This window comes from Ranitomeya variabilis, chromosome 5, assembly GCF_051348905.1.
Source record: "Ranitomeya variabilis isolate aRanVar5 chromosome 5, aRanVar5.hap1, whole genome shotgun sequence".
Lineage (NCBI taxonomy): Eukaryota > Metazoa > Chordata > Amphibia > Anura > Dendrobatidae > Ranitomeya > Ranitomeya variabilis.
The window spans coordinates 496,356,246-496,376,970 of record NC_135236.1 but is presented as its reverse complement, the minus strand read 5'-3'; the positions used below and the strand labels follow the sequence as shown (position 1 = coordinate 496,376,970).

The following is a 20,725-nucleotide window of genomic DNA, read 5'->3' as shown; positions in this document are numbered from 1 at the left end:
AAGCAAGTGTAAGGACCCGAGTGTGAGAGGCGAACATATGTACTGCGCCAGGCCATGAATCCCAGCCCCGCAGTGTTTTAACAATGTAAAGACACTGCGGGGCTGGGATTCATGGTCATCGCGAACCGCACCGGCCAACATTAAATGATGTCAGAAGATGGGCAGCGCTAACAGCGCAAGGTCAAGGGATAACACGACAGCGCAGACTCCTGTGCAGCAAATAACGACGCTCAGGAGGCCGCGCCCAGCACCAAGGTGGGATTTTTGACAGCTGTGCTGCGTCTCATTACAAAGGGAACTCACGCCTCCAAAACAGTTTGACTGCTTAAGGGCCTAAATGTTATACGTGTTTCTTTCTGCGTGTGCAAGGAGCAAAATTAAAAGAGCAACCTTTGACTTGTGCAGCATTACTGCTGCCCAAGCTGTGGCTCTTGTAGTTTGTAACCCCTGAGGGGGGGTTAAAGGTTACCTTTAAAATCGGTTCAATTAGGCTTCGGCCTACACGCTGCTCCACCTGCAGAGCCCGGGCTCCAACACCGCTAGTTGCTGTCCGGAAGTGCTGGCTGCACAGAGCAAAACACACGCCACTCTGTCAGTGGGGTTCAGCACCGCCAGCTGTTCCCCTGCTGTGTAGCCGGCATCGTGTCCTGCAAACGCCACGCAGACACAACAGACCCAAAGCTGATGCCAGTGCAGGCTTCGGCCTACACTCAGCTCCCCCTGCTGACCCTTTGCTCCAACACTGCTAGTTGGGGCTCTAGGAAGACAAGCTTGAATAGGTCCCCATCCTGGTTCCAGCACCATCAGCTGGTTCCGGGCAGAGCCTTTGGCTTAGGTGCCTCCTTCTGGGTATCCGAGTTCCACCAACGTCAGGTGGTCCTCGGTAGTTCCATTGGCTCTTGGACCTTCGGCTACCCATCCGGGTTCCAGTACCGTCGGCTGGTTCTCGGCAGTGTCTTTTGCTCTTGTACCTTCTGCTCCCCATCCTGGTTCCAGTACCGTCAGCTGGTTCCGGGCAGAGCCTTTGGCTTAGGTGCCTCCCTCTGGGTATCCGAGTTCCACCAACGTCAGGTGGTCCTTGGTAGTGCTTTCAGGCACGGGTACCTCCTGCTTAGTAACCGGGTTCCAGTAACGTCAGCTGGTCCTCGGTAGTTCCATTGGCTCTTGGACATTCGGCTACCCATCCGGGTTCCAGTACCGTCAGCTGGTTCTCGGCAGTGTCTTTTGCTCTTGTACCTTCTGCTCCCCATCCTGGTTCCAGTACCGTCAGCTGGTTTCGGGCAGAGCCTTTGGCTTAGGTGCCTCCCTCTGGGTATCCGAGTTCCACCAACGTCAGGTGGTCCTTGGTAGTGCTTTCAGGCACGGGTACCTCCTGCTTAGTAACCGGGTTCCAGTAACGTCAGCTGGTCCTCGGTAGTTCCATTGGCTCTTGGACATTCGGGTAGCCATCCGAGTTCCAGTTCCATCAGCTGTTTCTCGGCATTTTCTTAGCCTTCTTGTACCTTCTGCTACATTTCCAAGTTCAAGAGACTAAAGACGATGACCCGGAAGACCACCCCTAAGATGACGACGACACCAGAGACGACAACCACTGAGATGACGACGACCCTGGAGACGATGACCCTGAAGACCACCCCGATGACGACGATCCCGGAGACGACGACCCTGGAGACGACGACGACCTGGAAGACCAAGAAGCAGAAGAACAAGAGGCTGCAGAACAAAGAGCAGAAGAACATTAAGCATAAGACTAAATATCAGAGCAAAAGATATTATCTAAATTATAAGCAGAAGAAGACTAAGCAGTGTATGGGGGTGAGTCCGTTCCTCCTCGTGGTGCCCCTGGATAAAGCCTGATGCTGCAGGCCAAACTGAACGCGGACAAATGTAACTCTTTTGTGACAGGCAGAACGGAAGGTGTAATCTTCAAACTTTTATAGATAACAACTACGGGAATGCCTGTCACAAATAAGAATATGATGAAGAAGTTGAATATGAAGCAGATAATAGTAAAATAAAAACAATATGAACAATGTAACAAAAAAAATAATAGGTAGAAGATGAAGTAAAAAAGAAGGTGAAGGGCGTGGAAGTAGTGAAACATCAATATCTGACAAAAAAAAAAAAAAAATTAACATAGTCAAAATCTTTCTAACGCCGAACGTCATAAAAAAAAAAAAAAAATCCTGCTATTCTATTTGATTGGGCTAAACCTCTGTGCCTTTAATGTCTCCGCCACCTCCCCCAATACATCCTACATTATTCTTTGTTGTTTTCCTTCATGTAGAATGAACCTACAAGGAAAGAAAGGGTTTATTTTAATTCCGATATTTTCATCCCATTGACTTGCATTGGGATCGGGTATCGGTATCGGATTAGATCCGATACTTTGACGGTATCGGCCGATACTTTCCGATACCGATACTTTCCGATATCGGAAGGTATCGCTCAACACTAGTGAGGAATATTGTTGTTTTTTTATCTCTTTTGCAGATGATGAAGGCATCGGAGGAAAAGGTGAGGTCGTAAGTATGGTTTAATTAAGATTATTAAAGGAGTCTGTGTCTTTCTTTCAATTAAAGGACTTTTTTCTGGGTGTCTGTGTTTTCAGACAATGTGACTATGGGGTTTGTAATGGGGGTGTCTTATTGCCACCTCTCCATTATTAAAAAATACGAATTGGCTAATTCATGTGTGCCCATGTGTATTTTCATATATCTTGGCCCCCACAGAGTGCTGCAGTGTTTTCTTTTTAAGTATCATGCAGTCATTGCAGCTTGCACCTGTTCATGTTCACACTAAGTTTACTATTGGAGGTTTTGACTGCCCCTTGTCTGACTCTGCACTCCTCCCATTAACCTATAGGTGATTTTAATCAGTTCTTCTTGCCCCTTTAAGTTGTAGGCTTATAGCCTGAGAGACTGTAAAGGCACAGATGATTGGCCTCGGGGAGACCAAAACATCCAACACCGTGGAGACACCATCACGTGTTTCTCAATGCAGTGATCCAGAACACTGCCCCCATCCCTTATGGGAAATATGCATCGATCACTGCGTTGAGAAACACGTGATGGTGTCTCCGCGGTGTTGGATGTTTTGGTCTCCCCGAGGCCAATCATCTGTACCTTTACAGCCTTTTTACTAGGCATTGCTCCTAACAGCCAGATTCCTACTCCACACTGATGAGGGGCAAAAACCCCGAAACAGCTGTCTGTGGATGGATACCATGCTTGGCATAGGTGGTTTTCCTGTATTGGATGTTTTCCTTTATTGGATGCTGCCCTTCCCGTGGTTGTTCCTTCCCGGGGAAAGGCCTGGCTATTCACTGCTTGCGTTGAGAAACACGTGATGGTGTCTCCGCAGCTACTCTACATGTATAGCTTGAGAGAGACATTTTTATTCATTTAATTGTAGACATTTTAGCCCAAGAGTGGCATGCTCAGTAGGATATGAAAGTGGTATGTCCAGTAGGATAGGACCCATCAGAGAAGTGTCACCTTGACATGGTTGATGGGCACACATGAATTGGCCAAATCATGCGAACCTTCATTTTTTGTAAGTACATCTTATTGAGTAACAATACAGCTTAGATCTAATATTTTCAGTGTTTTTATATATCTTGCCCTTCATGGAGTGCTACTTTGTTTTTTTATCTATCTATATATCTATCTATTATATATCTATCTATCTACCTATCTATCTATCTATCTATCTATCTATCTATCTATCTATCTATCTATCTATCTCTGTATATACGATTGTTTTATCAGTTATTAAACTAGCTTGAAATGCTGGCTATTAATTATAGGGGGACCCAATGTAATTTTTTTTGGGGGGTCCCCCTTGTTAATTAGTATCAGCTCACAGCTGGCTGCTTAGAATTACAGAGAATTACTGCATTTAAAAGCTGATGTTAAAAATGCATTGACTGGATTGCATGCGCATGTCATATGGATCTCTTACAGATGCTAGGTAAGAAAAATCGCATTGTGCTCACATTACACTTGCATGACACTCATCTTACTTTTCAGGAACAACATCAGAACAATGTTATTTACATTGATGAGTATAAGCCCCTAGGCCTTGTTCCTATTTATAAACTTGGCGAGTGCAATGATAGAAAAAAATCGCATTGCACTCACACCAATGTTATTCAATGAGTCCGTGCTCATCTACGATTTTTTTCCCCAGCTGTAATCAGACTGAGGAAAATAATTGCAGCATGCTGCAATTGACTGCGTATATCGGATGAGATTCGCCAATAAACGTCAATGGATGTGAGAAAAAAAAACGGACGGCACATGGACCAGCTGTATGCCGTCCCATATTTACCGATACATTACCATTGTGTAGCATAGAACACTGGAACTGGTTCTGTAAATTATTGTAGAAAAATAGCATTGTACTTCCATGACACTCACATGGCACCCGCATGGCATTCGTGTCTGGATCAATGGCAGAGCGATTTTTTAAATGCTACTAAATGCTAGTGTGAGGGAGTCCTAATACTGATAAAATACAATATTTTTATGGTTTACACTGCATAATATTATTTGTGAAAATATTTTACTATTTTGCTACCATGGTTGTAATGATATAAGTATACATCTTTAACTTTTTGTGCTTAGTTTCACAGAAATGAATAGATTTTGAACCTACCAGATCGACAGTCAGCACCATACATGTTGTTATCAGCACATTTCTCACAGGCCACTCCACCAAATCCATCCTAAACATAAACTAGAAATAGTCAGCGGAAGTTTGTCATGGACAGTCCCCATACAGTCCCCACAATTGGAACTTGGAGACCACATTTATAAGCAATGTATAAGTTGGAGCAGGTTTCATACATCTCTGGCGCACAAGAGTTTGGGCGAATTGCGCCTGACGGGCACATGTTAGAAAATCATCTATAATATCTACAGTAGTTATCTCAATTTTAGGGCTCTAAAAGTAATCAATGACCTTCATAGTGATGTATTAAAGGAGAGTATGCAAAATCACGTTAAAAAAATATTACTTGCTTGAAAAAGGCTCACACACAGAGCCAATATGTCACACTAATGGGCCATTAAAACAGTCTTTTTGCACTAAAGGAATGGTGTTGTTGCTTCCTTATTTTTTATGTTATAAGGACTGGTTTGTACCTATGAAGCGTTGCACCCAACTGGAGTTTTTTCAGGTGCAGTTTTTTTCTCTTTTTGTGTTTTTGCCTATAATATCTAGTTATCACAATTTTAGGGCTCTAAACGTAATCAGTGACCTTCATAGTGATGTATTAAAGGAGAGTACACAAAATCAAGTTCTAAAAAAGTTAATTTAATAACCATAAACCAAATAAAGCAAAGAGTACCCAAATTTCACAACCACCGCCAAATAGCCTCCAGTTTTCAGAACATAACTATCACTAAACACTAAAATGAAGTAAAAAACTTAATTGTAAGGTACTTAGATGCTACTGGAGTCAAGTTCACTCAGATTCAGGAGTTAAAAGCGCAGCAGAATTAACACATTGGTAGAGAGAAATTCAAGGTTGGCAGATCATATGATCATATAATATCAGACATTATTACTTTGTGTTCGGGCGAAATGTGCCTTAGAGGCCATTTCTAAGAAAACGCTACTTATTTGTACAAAATATCCACGAACTTTGAATAATTCATTCATAAAACAAGAAAAATAAACAATTATGATGAAAAATACCCTAGAAAGTATGAACCTTCAAAAGTGACAACCCTCAGGCGCAATGAGCCTGAGAGACCACAGAGGTCACATCTGCTCTCCAAAAGGACGGTGGTAAAACTGAGTGGAGAGGTTTCAAGCAGCACCTAAAATTAGGAAGGTACCGGGAGGGGCGGGATCCCCTGCTGCCATGGAAAGGAGGCCGAAACAAAAATGTGTGAGCTATGCCTTTCAGGCCTACTGCACCTGGCGCAGGTTTAAAGGGGTTGTCCATTTTATTTTAACAAATGTGTTGTGGACATGATTTCGTGACATTTACTTATATTTAAGTGCTACAGGTTGGTTCTCCTCCTGCTCTTGCTATTACAGCTTTCATCACAGACTGCACAGTTCTGTCCATAAAATGGCTGCTGGTGGAGGAGTGTGTGGCCAGACATGTCCATCAGCCTTCTATAGTTGGAAAACAGCTTCCCCATATATAGTGTTTTTCAATTGGAGGAGGCTGATGGACAGGTTTGCTCACATGCTCTTCCGCCAGCAGCCATTTTGAAGAACAGGAGAGCTTTGCAGTCTGTGAGGAGACTACACCAACAAGGGCAGGAGAAGAACCTGTCATACCTACCGTATATAATAGTAATTGCCACAACATCATGCCCCCTGTATCTTCTGTAAAATAAAGATAATGTGGACAAACGCTTTCAATAAGCTGGTCAGCAATACACATATGGAGTTACTTAGTGCGTCAACTGAATTATGAAACATTATGGTTTGATACAAACATGGAAAAAGAATGATAAAAGGGGATTTCCAATGGAGAACTCTTCTTTCATTGCAAATGACTACTGTTGCCATACTTGTGGCTCGAAACATCTGAAGACTGAGTTGACCGTCATCAATTGATTTCAATAGGAATTATATAATGTTTCAGTTTTCCTTCATTGACACCATGGGGAAAACTGGGAAAACTCGCATTTACATTTAGGATTGTTATAGCAGCTGATTTCAGACACCTCAAATATAAAGGATCAATTACATTTTTAGATAGCAAATGTGATTGTGGGCTAGGGCTACAGGTTGGTGGCATGCGCTGATAGTGGTGAAATTGCAGGATTAATTCCTGCACACTGTACATGTGAAAAAAGTTCGTAGCATAAAAGTAAAAAACAAGTACACTTAGGCCACGGTCATACGTTCAGTATTTGGTCAGTATTTTACATCAGTATTTGTAAGCCAAAATCAGCAGTGGGTGATAAATACAGAAGTGGTGCTATGTTTCTATTACACTTTTCCTCTGATTCTTCCATTCCTGATTTTGGCTTACAACTAGGAAGGAAGATACTGACCAAATACTCAATGTGTGCACGTTGCCTAAACATTAATACATATGTGACAAACTGCTAAACAAAGAGAGAGGACACTGTCTATGAGGGCTATAAATTGCCAGGGAAAAGGTGATGCGGACAATATGTGAGGGGTTAATTTCGCAAATCAATAGTACCCATGAAAATAAGCAACTTTATATTATATCTGATCAGAAAAAAAATGCTTTTTTCTCTGCCACAATTGATTAGTCATTATCAAAAATGTCAATTCTGAGGTAAAATCTGTATTCAGTGAAGACAGACTTTCCCATTACTGCGATAGGAGATGGTGGCTGCTGCTGATGAGATTCTATGTAGATAGGAGGATCCTCTAGCTCCTCCCTCCTACATAGAATCTCATCAGCAGTAACTGCCATATCCTATCTCAATAATGGGAAAGTCTGTCTTCACGGAATACAGTTTTACCTCAGAATTGACATTTTGATAGTGACTGATCAATTTTAGCACAGAAAAATGTTATTTTTTTTCTGATAAGATTTATTTCAAAGTTACTTTTTTTACGTGTACTATTGATTTATGAAATAAAAATGTAAACGACAGTTACTATTTAAGTCATTGGAGGGTTATTGTAAATTTTAGGTTCTGATTGTGAGAAGGTGGGCAAAAAGGTTGAATATGAAGGTTTCAAAAATGGGGGAGTCAAACTGTTTGGAAAAGTTAATTCTAGACTAATGTGAATGATCCGAAAAAATCTTGAAGAGGATGTGAAGTGAACAGAATAAAAATGCTGGCATACCTGACAGGAGCAGATACCATTACCCTCCAGACCATCAGAACATGTTCCTCGATTATTACATGGGGAAGATGCTCCTCCTGGACATTCTGTGAATAAATTGCGATACATCAGCTTATTTAAGATTGAATAATATAAATCCATTAAAGTACAGCTATCTCAATGTATGCACATTTGGGTGTTTGGAGCTTTTTGATATTTCAACTCATAGTTGCTCCTAATCATGGCCACCTTTCTCAAGCCACAACCTTTGATATTGCAGAGGGAAGGCAGCCTCAAATAGATGAATCAGAAGCTGGCACAGTTTAGGTCAGCGGTGTGAGTGCTGTTTTCCTGAACTGTCACTGAGGCAGAAGTGAACGTCCACTAATATATCATGAAGTCGGGGGGCTAGGGAGCAGAGCATTGTTACATGAGAAGATCAGAAGAACACTATGGCCCCAATTCATCAAAGCAATTTTACAGAAATACTAGTGTAAATTACTTTGAAGAATTGCAAAATGTTTTCGTAACTAGCAGTTGCTCAAACAAATTTGCATCTTTTGGAATTTTTACACCAGTTTCTCCCATTCCCTACCAAATCGGTAGATCTGGGATGGAAATGGGGTGCGACACTACATGATGAGCTGTGGCATTCCATAAGCCAGAAATCTTTCTCCAGTCACTAAGTGTAGTAAGTTTTGGGGTGCGGCGCACAGAGCGGCACATCACTTGTCAAACGTTCCTAATTCATTGACGGGTACATGCGTCTTAGTGAATCAGGAGCATCTGACTCAAACACGCCCCTTCATCAAGACCCACAAGAAAATCACCCATCTTGATGATTTGGGGCCTTTAAGTTCATTTCACTCCTGTTATAGTTTTCCTTGCAATAGGCAACAAAAATGCCAGAGATACAGCCTAAGACCTCTTTCAGAAATCAGTGTGTCCGGTACGTGCGGTGACAGTTTTCACACGTACTGGAGACACTTACACACGGTATTGTCAGTGTGTTTCCACGGACCGTGTGTCTGTGGGCAAAATGCATTGACATGGCCATTTTTGAACAACAGCATGGGCTGCAAAAGGTCCCACACATGTGCACACTTATGACACATGGATGACACCAGTGTGTCATCAGTGTGACAAGCACCGGCACCAGGGAAGCAGTGGTACAGTTAGCGCTGTTCCCCGACATTGAGTGCTGAAGACAGCTGGCATCATTCTCCCCTGCTCTGCCGATGATCAGCATGATCAGAGGAGAATGAGGAGAGTTATATTCAAGTGATAACAGTGAGAGCAGGCGGCGGTTGATTGGACTATTATTCTCATCAGCATACACCTGCTACCGCTAATAACAGTGAGAGCAGGGGGTATTCATCAGCCGCCGCTTGCAATAAATAAATAAATTTAAAAAACTGGCGGTGATCTGCGGTGAATTCACTGAGCTGAACTGCAGTAACTGTACCGCTGCTTCCCTGGCACCAGTGCGTGTGTTGCTGATATGACATACGGATACCACAAGTATTAGACACATGGACAGGGATATCTTCTGTACTTGTTTTTCCGGTACTTGAAATATCAAGATGTGTGAAGCCAGTCTAAGAGTACCTAGTATGTATGGCTGGCTATAACCTATTCCATAAAGTTCTACATCCTTTGCATACTTTGACTAATTTGCAACAGTGAAGTATCCCATACACATTAAGTAACATTTAGATGATTTAGGCGAGATTGACACACCATCTAAAGTGTATGGGGGCCAACTGACTCTTCCCTGACAGATTATGACAGAGGACAAAAGGAACAGGAGGTTGTAATGCTAACATTTGATCCTTTTGCTCAGCGCAAAGATAAGCCAGAGAATTCAGCCCAAGTTTTCCTGTCAATGGGGGAGTTGGGATAAATAAATGTCTGCTGACTGCTATCTAATAGCTGACTGCTATCTAATGTGTTTAGCCATCTTTAGAGACTACATAGAGTGTGTATCTGTCAACGGTCACAAGCTCTACCACAATTCTGCTAAGATAACAGAAGTTTTTGACCTACTTTCATGTGTGTTTGTTTCAACGGGAAACTAATTGGAATGATTTATTTAGAAAACTCAGATAAAACTACTTTGTCATCACCTTAGAGCTATGCAGGCAGCCACTGTCTGCCTCAGGAAGGAGCTGACTTTTAAGATAAGCAGACATGCTATTTTTCCTCAAAGAGATGACAACAGAAACCAAGTGCAAATGCTATTCTAACAAACAGGCTTTCAATTTTAAGTGCAGGAAGTTTAGGAAAAGGAAAGGGTGCATGAACCCAGACCTTAGAAGATGCAGCTCGGATGACCCGTCAAGTGAATATTAACTTTTGATGTACTTTATGTCAATTATGCAAATGAAAAGTACATAGTCTAGTGCGGTTAAATAGAGTTATCAAAAAAGAAATATGATTTTTAACTAACTCTAAAATCCCAAATATTTTTTGTGCCAATTTCTCTGCTGGTTGCTGCAGAGTGTGTAATAAAAAAAATTCTTTATTAGATAATTACATGTATTCTCAAATTAGGATGTGCTCACACATTGTGGTGCATTTTTTTCTTGAAATCACTATTTTTTTGCCACAATTTTAGTAAATCACAACAAAACAAAGTAAAAAAAAACCAACATGGCTCCAAAGTATGAATGCAGCTATAAGGGTATGTGCGCAAAACGTCTTTTTCAGGCAAGTTACGTCTGAAGTCCTTTTTAAAAAAAGGCTGAAAATTTTTTTCAAAATAATTAACATGCAGTATGCGCTGCAATGTCAAAATGACTTGTGCATATTTTCAGTCTTTTTGAGCTGTTTTTTAAAGCGCTTCAAGTTTTGAAAGTTGTGACGTAGCTAAAAGATGTCACATGACCATTCTTCAGGTGGCTTTCAATTGGAAGCCGCTCATTACGCTGGAGACATACTAGCGATTTTTAAATCGGTTCGATTTTGATGCAGGAGAGTCGGACGAGTGTAATGCAAGTGTCATGCGATTGTCATGCGTTTTTTATGCAAGTACAATCCGATTTTTCCCACCTAGCATCTGATTTACATCCGAATGCAGTGTGATTACTATCCGATGGCAATGTGACTTTAACATGTGCTTTTACATACAGCAATTTTCTGTCATTTACACATCGTTTTCAAAGGAAATATTCATTAAAACACACACACACACACACACACATATATATATATATATATATATTAGATAGATAGATAAAAGAAAAGCCGGCAAATCATGTGCTTGATGTGTATATACAGGTCCGTCTCAAAAAATTAGCATATAGTGTTAAATTTCATTATTTACCATAATGTAATGATTACAATTAAACTTTCATATATTATAGATTCATTATCCACCAACTGAAATTTGTCAGGTCTTTTATTGTTTTAATACTGATGATTTTGGCATACAACTCCTGATAACCCAAAAAACCTGTCTCAATAAATTAGCATATCAAGAAAAGGTTCTCTAAACGACCTATTACCCTAATCTTCTGAATCAACTAATTAACTCTAAACACATGCAAAAGATACCTGAGGCTTTTAAAAACTCCCTGCCTGGTTCATTACTCAAAACCCCCATCATGGGTAAGACTAGCGACCTGACAGATGTCAAGAAGGCCATCATTGACACCCTCAAGCAAGAGGGTAAGACCCAGAAAGAAATTTCTCAACAAATAGGCTGTTCCCAGAGTGCTGTATCAAGGCACCTCAATGGTAAGTCTGTTGGAAGGAAACAATGTGGCAGAAAACGCTGTACAACGAGAAGAGGTGACCGGACCCTGAGGAAGATTGTGGAGAAGGACCGATTCCAGACCTTGGGGAACCTGAGGAAGCAGTGGACTGAGTCTGGTGTGGAAACATCCAGAGCCACCGTGCACAGGCGTGTGCAGGAAATGGGCTACAGGTGCCGCATTCCTCAGGTAAAGCCACTTTTGAACCATAAACAGCGGCAGAAGCGCCTGACCTGGGCTACAGAGAAGCAGCACTGGACTGTTGCTAAGTGGTCCCAAGTACTTTTTTCTGATGAAAGCAAATTTTGCATGTCATTCGGAAATCAAGGTGCCAGAGTCTGGAGGAAGACTGGGGAGAAGGAAATGCCAAAATGCCTGAAGTCCAGTGTCAAGTACCCACAGTCAGTGATGGTGTGGGGTGCCATGTCAGCTGCTGGTGTTGGTCCACTGTGTTTCATCAAGGGCAGGGTCAATGCAGCTAGCTATCAGGAGATTTTGGAGCACTTCATGCTTCCATCGGCTGAAATGCTTTATGGAGATGAAGATTTCATTTTCCAGCACGACCTGGCACCTGCTCACAGTGCCAAAACCACTGGTAAATGGTTTACTGACCATGGTATTACTGTGCTCAATTGGCCTGCCAACTCTCCGGACCTGAACCCCATAGAGAATCTGTGGGATATTGTGAAGAGAAAGTTGAGAGACGCAAGACCCAACACTCTGGATGAGCTTAAGGCCGCTATTGAAGCATCCTGGGCCTCCATAACATCTCAGCAGTGTCACAGGCTGATTGCCTCCATGCCACGCCGCATTGAAGCAGTCATTTCTGCCAAAGGATTCCCGACCAAGTATTGAGTGCATAACTGAACATTATTATTTGATGGTTTTTTTGTTTGTTATTAAAAAACACTTTTATTTCATTGGCCGGGTGAAATATGCTAATTTATTGAGACAGGTTTTTTGGGTTATCAGGAGTTGTATGCCAAAATCATCAGTATTAAAACAATAAAAGACCTGACAAATTTCAGTTGGTGGATAATGAATCTATAATATATGAAAGTTTAATTGTAATCATTACATTATGGTAAATAATGAAATTTAACACTATATGCTAATTTTTTGAGAAGGACCTGTATATATATACAGTATATATATATATATATATATATATATATATATATATATATATATATATATATACACATATTATATATATGTCAGTGACACACACATATATATGTATTTATATTGCATAGACAGATGGATAGAAGAAAGGCCGGGAAATCATCTGACATATTCTGTAAAATCACAGCAGGAGCCGACAGAGTAGAGGAGATGGATTACATACAGTAAATACAAATATAATAGGTAGATATATAGACGTCAGGGACAAATACAATTAGTACAGTGTGTGTGCAAATTACTGGACATGTATTTAATTAATAAAATTATTTTTCGGAAAAAAATGGCGTCCCCGGTGCAATTTTCGTAGTCAGCAGAGGGAAAGCCGATGACTGGGGGCAGATGTCTATAGCCTGGGAAGGGGAAAATACCCATGGAGCATCCCAGGCTATTACTATCAGCTCACAGCTGTATATTTAGCCTTTACTGGCTATTAAAATGGGGGACTCCCCCCAAAAAAATGACATGGGGTCCACCATAATTAATAACAAGCAAAAGCTATGCAGACAGCTGCGGGCTGATATTAATAGCCTAGGAAGGGGCCATGGATACTGGCCCCCCTGGCTAAAAACATCAGCTCTCAGCCACCCCAGAAAAGGCGCATCTCTAAGATGTGCCAATTCTGGCACTTATCCTCGCTCTTCTCACTTGCCCTGTAGCGGTGACAAGTGGGGTAATAGTTGAAGGGGTTAATGTCACCTTCAGGTGACATCAAGTCCCGAGATTAGTAATGGAGAGGCGTCAATAAGATGCCCCCATTACTAACCCCATAGTCACATTGTAAGAAAACACAGACACCCAGAAAAAGTCCTTTAATTGAAAGAAAGACTCAGACTTCATTAATATTCTTAATTAAACCATACTTACGACCTCACCTAATTCCACCGAAGCCCTCGATCTCCTGTAATAAAAGTAAAATAAAAAAGCAACAATATACCATACCTGTCCGTTGTTGTGTCCCACGCTGTAATCCATGTCTGGGGGATAATTAGTTTTCAACCAGGACGGTGCTAAGATGCGGCGGTCCCAGCTGAAAACCTCTGGTAAATGAGCTGCTGGGAGCGCAGCTTCAGTGATGTTACTGAGGCTGCGCTTCTAGCCGTGCTGAACTGCGGTGACCTCATCACTGCCATTTTCCCACGGTCCAGAGGTCACCGCAATTCAGCACGGCTTTGAGCACAGCCTCAGTGACTCACGGTGATGTCACTGAGGCTGGGTTCCCAGCCGGGCAGAACTGTGGTGACCTCGGGGAGATCCCTGCTAGCACCATGAGAAAGTTGCACCGTGCAGAGGTAAGTTCACCGCAGTTAAAAATCATTGCAGTGAAATTCTCATGGTGAACCCACCTCTGCACCATGCGACTTTCTCACGGTGCTAGCAGGGATCTCCCCGAGGTCACTGCAGTTCAGCCCGGCTGTGACTATGGGAGCAGTAATGAGGGCATCTTATTGACGCCTCTCCATTACTAACCTCAGGGCTTGATGTCACCTGACAGTGACATCAACCCCCCCGACTATTACCCCACTTGCCATCACTACAGGGCAAGTGGGAAGAGCGAGGCTAAGTGCAAAAATTAGCGCATCTTAGAGATGCGCCTTTTCTGGGGTGGCTGAGAGTTGATGTTTTTAGCCAGATGGGCAGTATCCATGGCCCCTTCCTAGGCTATAAATATCAGCCCACAGCTGTCTGCTTAGCCTTTGATGTTATTAATTAAGGGGGGACCTCACATCATTTTTTGGGGGGTCCCCCATTTTAATAGTGAGTTATAGCTGATATTAATAGTATGGGAAGCTCCATGGGTATTACCCCCTACCCAGGCTATAAACATCTTCCCCCAGTCATTGGCTTTCCCTCTGCTGGTTGCGAAAATTGCGAGGGAGCCCTCGACATTTTTTTCTGGAAAATAATCTTTTATTAATTAAATACATGTCCAGTAATTTGCAGATACACTGTACTAATTCTATTTGTCACTGACATGTATATATCTACCTATTCTATATGTACTTACTATATGTAATCCATCTCTTCTATCCTGTTGGCTCCAGCTGTGATTTTACACTACAGCGGCTTTTCTTCTATCTATCTATGTAATATATACAGTATACATTTGTGTGTCATTGACATCTATATATATATGTATTCTATGTGTATATATCTATTCTATCTATTCTATTCAAACCTGTCAGTGTGATTTTACTGTACCTGCATATGAATTGCCGGCTTTTCAAATGGGATCAGTGTGTAAAAATCTGACAGCACTAGCATGGTCCGAGCGCTGTGTGATTTTTTTTCTCTGATGTGTCTTTTGTTTGAAAAATTCAGCAGATCCATCAGCGTCTAAAAGATGTTGTGTGTCACCAGGGCAAAATTGGCTAGTTATTGCTCTTGTTTTTCTTCACTCCCATGTTCCCATGCACTTATTGCAGGACAGTTGGTTGTAAAATTCCCCTTTAAAGGGAACCTGTTACCCACAAAATCGAAAGTGAGCTAAGCCCACCGGCATCAGGCGCTTATCTACAACATTCTGGAATGCTGTAGATAAGCCCCTGATGTATCCTGAAAGCTGAGAAAAAGAGGTTAGATTATACTCACCTGGGCGGGCGGTCCGATCCAATGGGTGTCGCGGTCCGGTCCGGGGCCTCCCATCTTCTTACGATGACGTCCTCTTCTTGTCTTCACGCTGCGGCTCCAGCGCAGGCATACATTGTCTGCCCTGTTGAGGGCAGAGCAAAGTACTGCAGAGCGCAGGCGTCGTCACTTATATTAGTCTTATAAGATTTATGGAAGAAACTAATGTATGATGTGATTTTTTTCACACTCAGATTCTGTCAGCGAAAAAAAATTGCTCATCTTTACAGCTCCATTGAATAACATTGGCCTGAGTATTTTTTTTTTTTTTTACTGACCGTAGTCAGATCGAGAATAGGGTCGTGCAAACGAGTCCTTAGGGTAAGATCCCATGTTGAGCATTTGGGGAGTTTTTGATGTTACAGATTTTTTTTGCAGCATTTCTGCACTAATTAGCTTACATTTTCCTTCATTGTGTTTTTTCATGTTTGTAATCACGTATGTCATGTTTTAAGTAAAACTGCTTTGTGCTGTAAACTTCCTATAACCTAAAGGTCCTGGGATCACTCATTTACTGCTAATTGGCCAGTGTAAACAGGTTGACAATTAACCAACAAATGAGCAAAACAGTCCTTAATTGGGTGAATTAGACATATTAAGCTTTTGGAAGACGCTAGTGTATCTCGCAGCTTTCAAAATTTTAGCCATGCTCTTAACTGCAACCCTAGACACACCCATCTACCATTTCTTTCTACCCTGGCAGGAGTAGATGTCAGAGGGGGCAGTGAGGGACGTTCAGCAAACCCCCAGGACAGTGGGGCATAAACCCAAATGGGAGACTTTCCCACTGCATCCGGGACCATTTGGATCAATGGATTTATTTCTTGTTACTTAATTACATTTTTGCTACTTAAATAAAAGAATGCAAATATGTGCAGAACTCAGAAGACAGATGTCAGAGAAGAGGAGGAACTGCTGAGCAATGAACTCCTCAATAACACACACGGTAAAGCTTGCATGGCAAGGTGAGGAGACATCGCAAACATAGGGTGAAAGTTGGGCCTTGACCTTTCCGGGACAGCAGGACATCTTCAAATCAGGAATGTCCCACTCTATTTGGGACGGTGGCAGTGAGATGGTCATGCTGTTGGTCACACAATCATCTCTTAAGTGTTTATTGCTTTACAAAAAACTTTCAAGATTCTAATTAAAAGTTTTACAATGTACACAATGAATAAGTGGAAATGGAATCCACCAAGCACTTACAATATATTTATACCTAAGGGTACCGTCACACATTGAAATTTCCATCGCTACGACGTTACGATTCGTGACGTTCTAGCGATATCGTTACGATATCGCAGTGTCTGACACGCTACTGCGATCAGACACCCTGCTGAGAATCGTACGTCGTAGCAGATCGTTTGGAACTTTCTTTCGTCGCTTGATCACCCGCTGACATCGCTGGATCGTTGTGTGTGACAGCGATCCAGCGATGTCTTCGCTTGTAACCAGGGTAAACATCGGGTAACTAAGCGCAGGGCCGCGCTTAGTAACCCGATGTTTACCCTGGTTACCAGTGTAAACGTAAAAAAACAAACAGTACATACTCACCCGTCGGTGTCCTTCAGGTCCCTTGCCGTCTGCTTCCTGCTCTGAGTGCCGGCCGGAAAGTGAGAGCAGAGCGCAGCGGTGCTGCGCTCTGCTCTCAATGTACGGCTGCACTCAGAGCAGGAAGCAGACGGCAAGGGACCTGAAGGACACCGACGGGTGAGTATGTACTGTTTGTTTTTTTACGTTTACACTGGTAACCAGGGTAAACATCGGGTTACTAAGCGCGGCCCTGCGCTTAGTTACCCGATGTTTACCCTGGTTACCCGGGGACTTCGGCATCGCTCCAGCGCCGTGATTGCAACGTGTGACCGCAGTCTACGACGCTGGAGCGATATTCATACGATCGCTGCGACGTCACGGATCGTGCCGTCGCAGCGATGAAAATTTCAATGTGTGACGGTACCCTAAGACAAATGTTCGGTAGCAGAGAATTTGTTATAGATTTTAAAACTTCAAACTCTTACCTGTACAGTCAGGTCCCCAGAACCCAGGGCAACACTTGGGCAGAAGTTTATCTGTGGCACATATGTGTCTGCACCCAGGAAGTGAAAGAGAGTATGTCGTTAATTCCAAGTAATACCTTGAAGAAAAAAAATCCAACTGTCATTCAGGGTCAGACTGATCTTTGCATATTATACATAGAGTATAACAAGATTTTGTGTAGAGCTATCCTATATTGTTAGAGTACAATTTCAAGTTTTGCTTGTTTTTTCAATGCATACATCAAATACTAGCAAAGTAATAATAATCTTGATAATCTTTATTTTTATATAGCGCTAACATATTCCGCAGAACTTTACACACATTGTACACATTATCATTGCTGTCCCCAGTGGGGCTCACAATTTAAATAGCAATAGCAAAGTAGTATTGAATGGTGGTCATTAATTTGAACACATGCCTGTTCATGTAGTACATTGATGATTCCGGTCTGCTACAGTATGACTAGCTCTCCATGAAGTCTTTAATTACTGGAGAATTTCTATGCATTACTCTTATTATAAGTTATATTTGTCTATTAATTCCCACAGTGTGAGTGGTGCACCTGCTTATTACACTTACAGTATACTAATAGGTGTGCTAGCCTATATTTTTGACTTTGCTTAAACTTAAGTTTCTAGTATTCAGTACATATGGGGGTGTAGATGCCTCCTTGGTCTTTGCACTTTACAGTGGATGGCAAAAGTTTTCACCACCTTGGCGTTTTTACCATTTTGCAACCTCACAACCTGGAATTTTACTTTTTTTTAGAGGGTCTGCATCAGTTCACGTAGAGAACATGCCTAAAACTTTGAACATTTGGTTTTCTGTTTATTGTGAAACAACCAACAAATAGGACAAAATAACTGAAAACTTCAGTGTGCATAACTATTCACCCCCCTAAAGTCAGTACTTTGTAGAGCCTCCTTTTGCGGAAATCATAGCTGCAAGTTGCTTTGGATAAGTCTCTGTGAGCTTTCCACATCTTGCCACTGGGATTTTTGCCCATTCTTCAAGACAAAACTGCTCCAGCTCCTTCAAGTTGAATGGTTTCCTTAGGTGAACAGTAATCTTTAAATCTGACTACTGATTCTCAATGGAATTAAGGTCTGGGCTTTGACTAGGGCACTCAAACATTCACTTGTTCCCCCTTAAACAACTTGGGTGTTGCTTTAGCTTTGGGTCACTGTCCTGTTTAAAGTTGAACCTCTATCCCGGTCTCAAATCACTGACAAACAGGTTTTGCTCAAGAATATCCCTGTATTTTGCACCATTATTCTCCCCTTGACTCGGACCATTTACCCAGTCCCTGCTGCCAAAAAACATCTCCTTAGCATGATGCTTCCACCACCATGTTTCACTGCTGTGATGGTGCCTTTGGAGTAATGAACTGTTTTAGTTTGGCGCCAGACATAGAGTTTACCTTGGTGGCCAAAAAGTTCAACTTTGGTCTCATCTGACCAGATTGCCTTCCTCCATTCATTTGCGGAGTTTCCAACATATTTTTTTGGCAAACTCAAAACAAACCTTACAATTTTTGTGTGTCAGTAAAGGCTTTTTTTCAGCCCACTCTTCCATAAAGGCCACTACTATGGAGTGTACGTCATATTGTGGTCGTCTGGACAGATACTCCAGTCTCTGCTTTGGAACTTTGCAGCTCCTTCAGGCTTACCTTTAGTCTCTCTATTGCCTCTTAGATTAATGCCCTCCTTGCCCGGGCTGATTATTTTGGTGGGCGGCCATCTCATGGCAGGTTTATTGTGGAAATGTTTTCCATTTGATGATAATGGATTTGATGGTGCTCTGGAGGATTATCAGAGAATGGGATATTTTTTAATAAACCAACCCTGACTTATCAGCAACTTAACTTTGTCCCTGACTTGTTTGGAGATCTCCTTGGTCTTCATGATGTTGCAGCATATCTGGCCAGAAAAGGTGTGTATATACTGACAAACCATGGGACATGTAGATTGCACACAAGTGCACTTCCTTTCATTAAGCACGTGACTTTTGAAGGTTATTGCTTGAACCAGAAATTTTTAGGGGCTTCATATCAAAAGGGGTGAATACATATGCACATGACAATTTTTTTAACCCTCCCCTGTGATAAGCATTTCACTGTTTATGGACATTGTATACAAAGAGCCTTGTGTGTGCGAAGTTGGCTTTCTCAGCTCTGCTCCATTCTAAATCTAAAAACTATGATTTTGTCACAACTGCTGCACCCAGTAAACTAAGTGATGCTTTGTTGGATTCAGATTCTCTTTTCCTACATTATGCTTCTCTCAGGTGAGGTAGCAAAAACTTGGTGACAGATTCCTTTAATAGGGTATATGTTCATGGAATCATGGAATCATAGAATGTTAGAGTTGGAAGGGACCTCCAGGGTCATAGTGTCCAACCCCCTGCTCAATGCAGGATTCACTAAGCCACTTCAGATGTCTGTCTAGCCTCTGTTTGAAGACTTCAATTGAAGGAAAACTCTCCACCTCTCATAGCAGCCTGTTCCACTCAATGATCATCCTCATTGTCAAGAAGTTTATCTGTATCTTCTCACTTTCAGTTTTATTCCATTGCTTATGTTTCCATGTGCAAATGAGAATAATACTGTGACATCCCTTCAGATAGTTGTAGACAGCTACTAAGTTTCCTTAGCCTTCTTTTTGCAATGTAAACATTCCCAGATCCTTTAACCGTTCCTCGTAAGACATAGCTGGCAGTGTGCTCACCATCCTGGTAGCTCTTCTCTGAACTTGCTCCAATTTTTCAATGTCTTTTTGAAAATGTGATGCCCAAAACTGCACACAGTATTCCAGATGAGGTCTGACTAAGGAGGAGTAGAGGGGGATAACTACTTCAAGTGATCTAGACTCTGTGCTTCTCTTAATACATCCCAGAACTTTTTTGCTGCTGTATCACACTGTTGACTCATGTGCAGTCTGTGATCTATCAGTACACCCAATTTTTTTTATACGTACTATTGATTAGTTCTATTGCTCCCATTATGTAGATGTAAGTTTTGTTTTTCTTGCCCAGATGTAGAATCTTGCATTTCTCCCTCTTAAATACCATTCTATTAGTCGCTGCCCACTGTTCAAGCTTATCTAGATCCTTTTGAATCCTTTCTCTGTCCTCTCTACTGTTAGCTATTAATGATGAACAAACGTGCTTGGATAAAATGTTATCCGAGTATGCTCGGATGCTATCAGAGTGTCTTCAGCGTGCTCTAATAATATGTTCAAGTCCCCACGGCTACATGTCTCACGGCTGTTAGACCTTCGCAACACATGCAGGGTTTGCCTGTTTGTTAGGCAATCCCTGCATATGTTGCTGCTGTCTAACAGCCA

The 20,725-nt window shown here is 41.9% G+C and overlaps 1 protein-coding gene across 1 annotated transcript in view; it reads right to left on the bottom strand.

Moving 5' to 3' along the window:
- Positions 1-20,725, bottom strand: part of STAB2 (stabilin 2) — a 290,752-nt gene that overhangs the window by 241,615 nt on the left and 28,412 nt on the right. The window contains exons 3-5 of the mRNA XM_077265634.1: positions 17,363-17,478; positions 7,801-7,886; positions 4,660-4,729 (exon numbers count right to left, since the gene is read on the bottom strand). Of these exons, the coding sequence (XP_077121749.1) occupies positions 4,660-4,729; positions 7,801-7,886; positions 17,363-17,478 (272 nt within the window). The remainder of the gene's footprint in view (positions 1-4,659; positions 4,730-7,800; positions 7,887-17,362; positions 17,479-20,725) is intronic.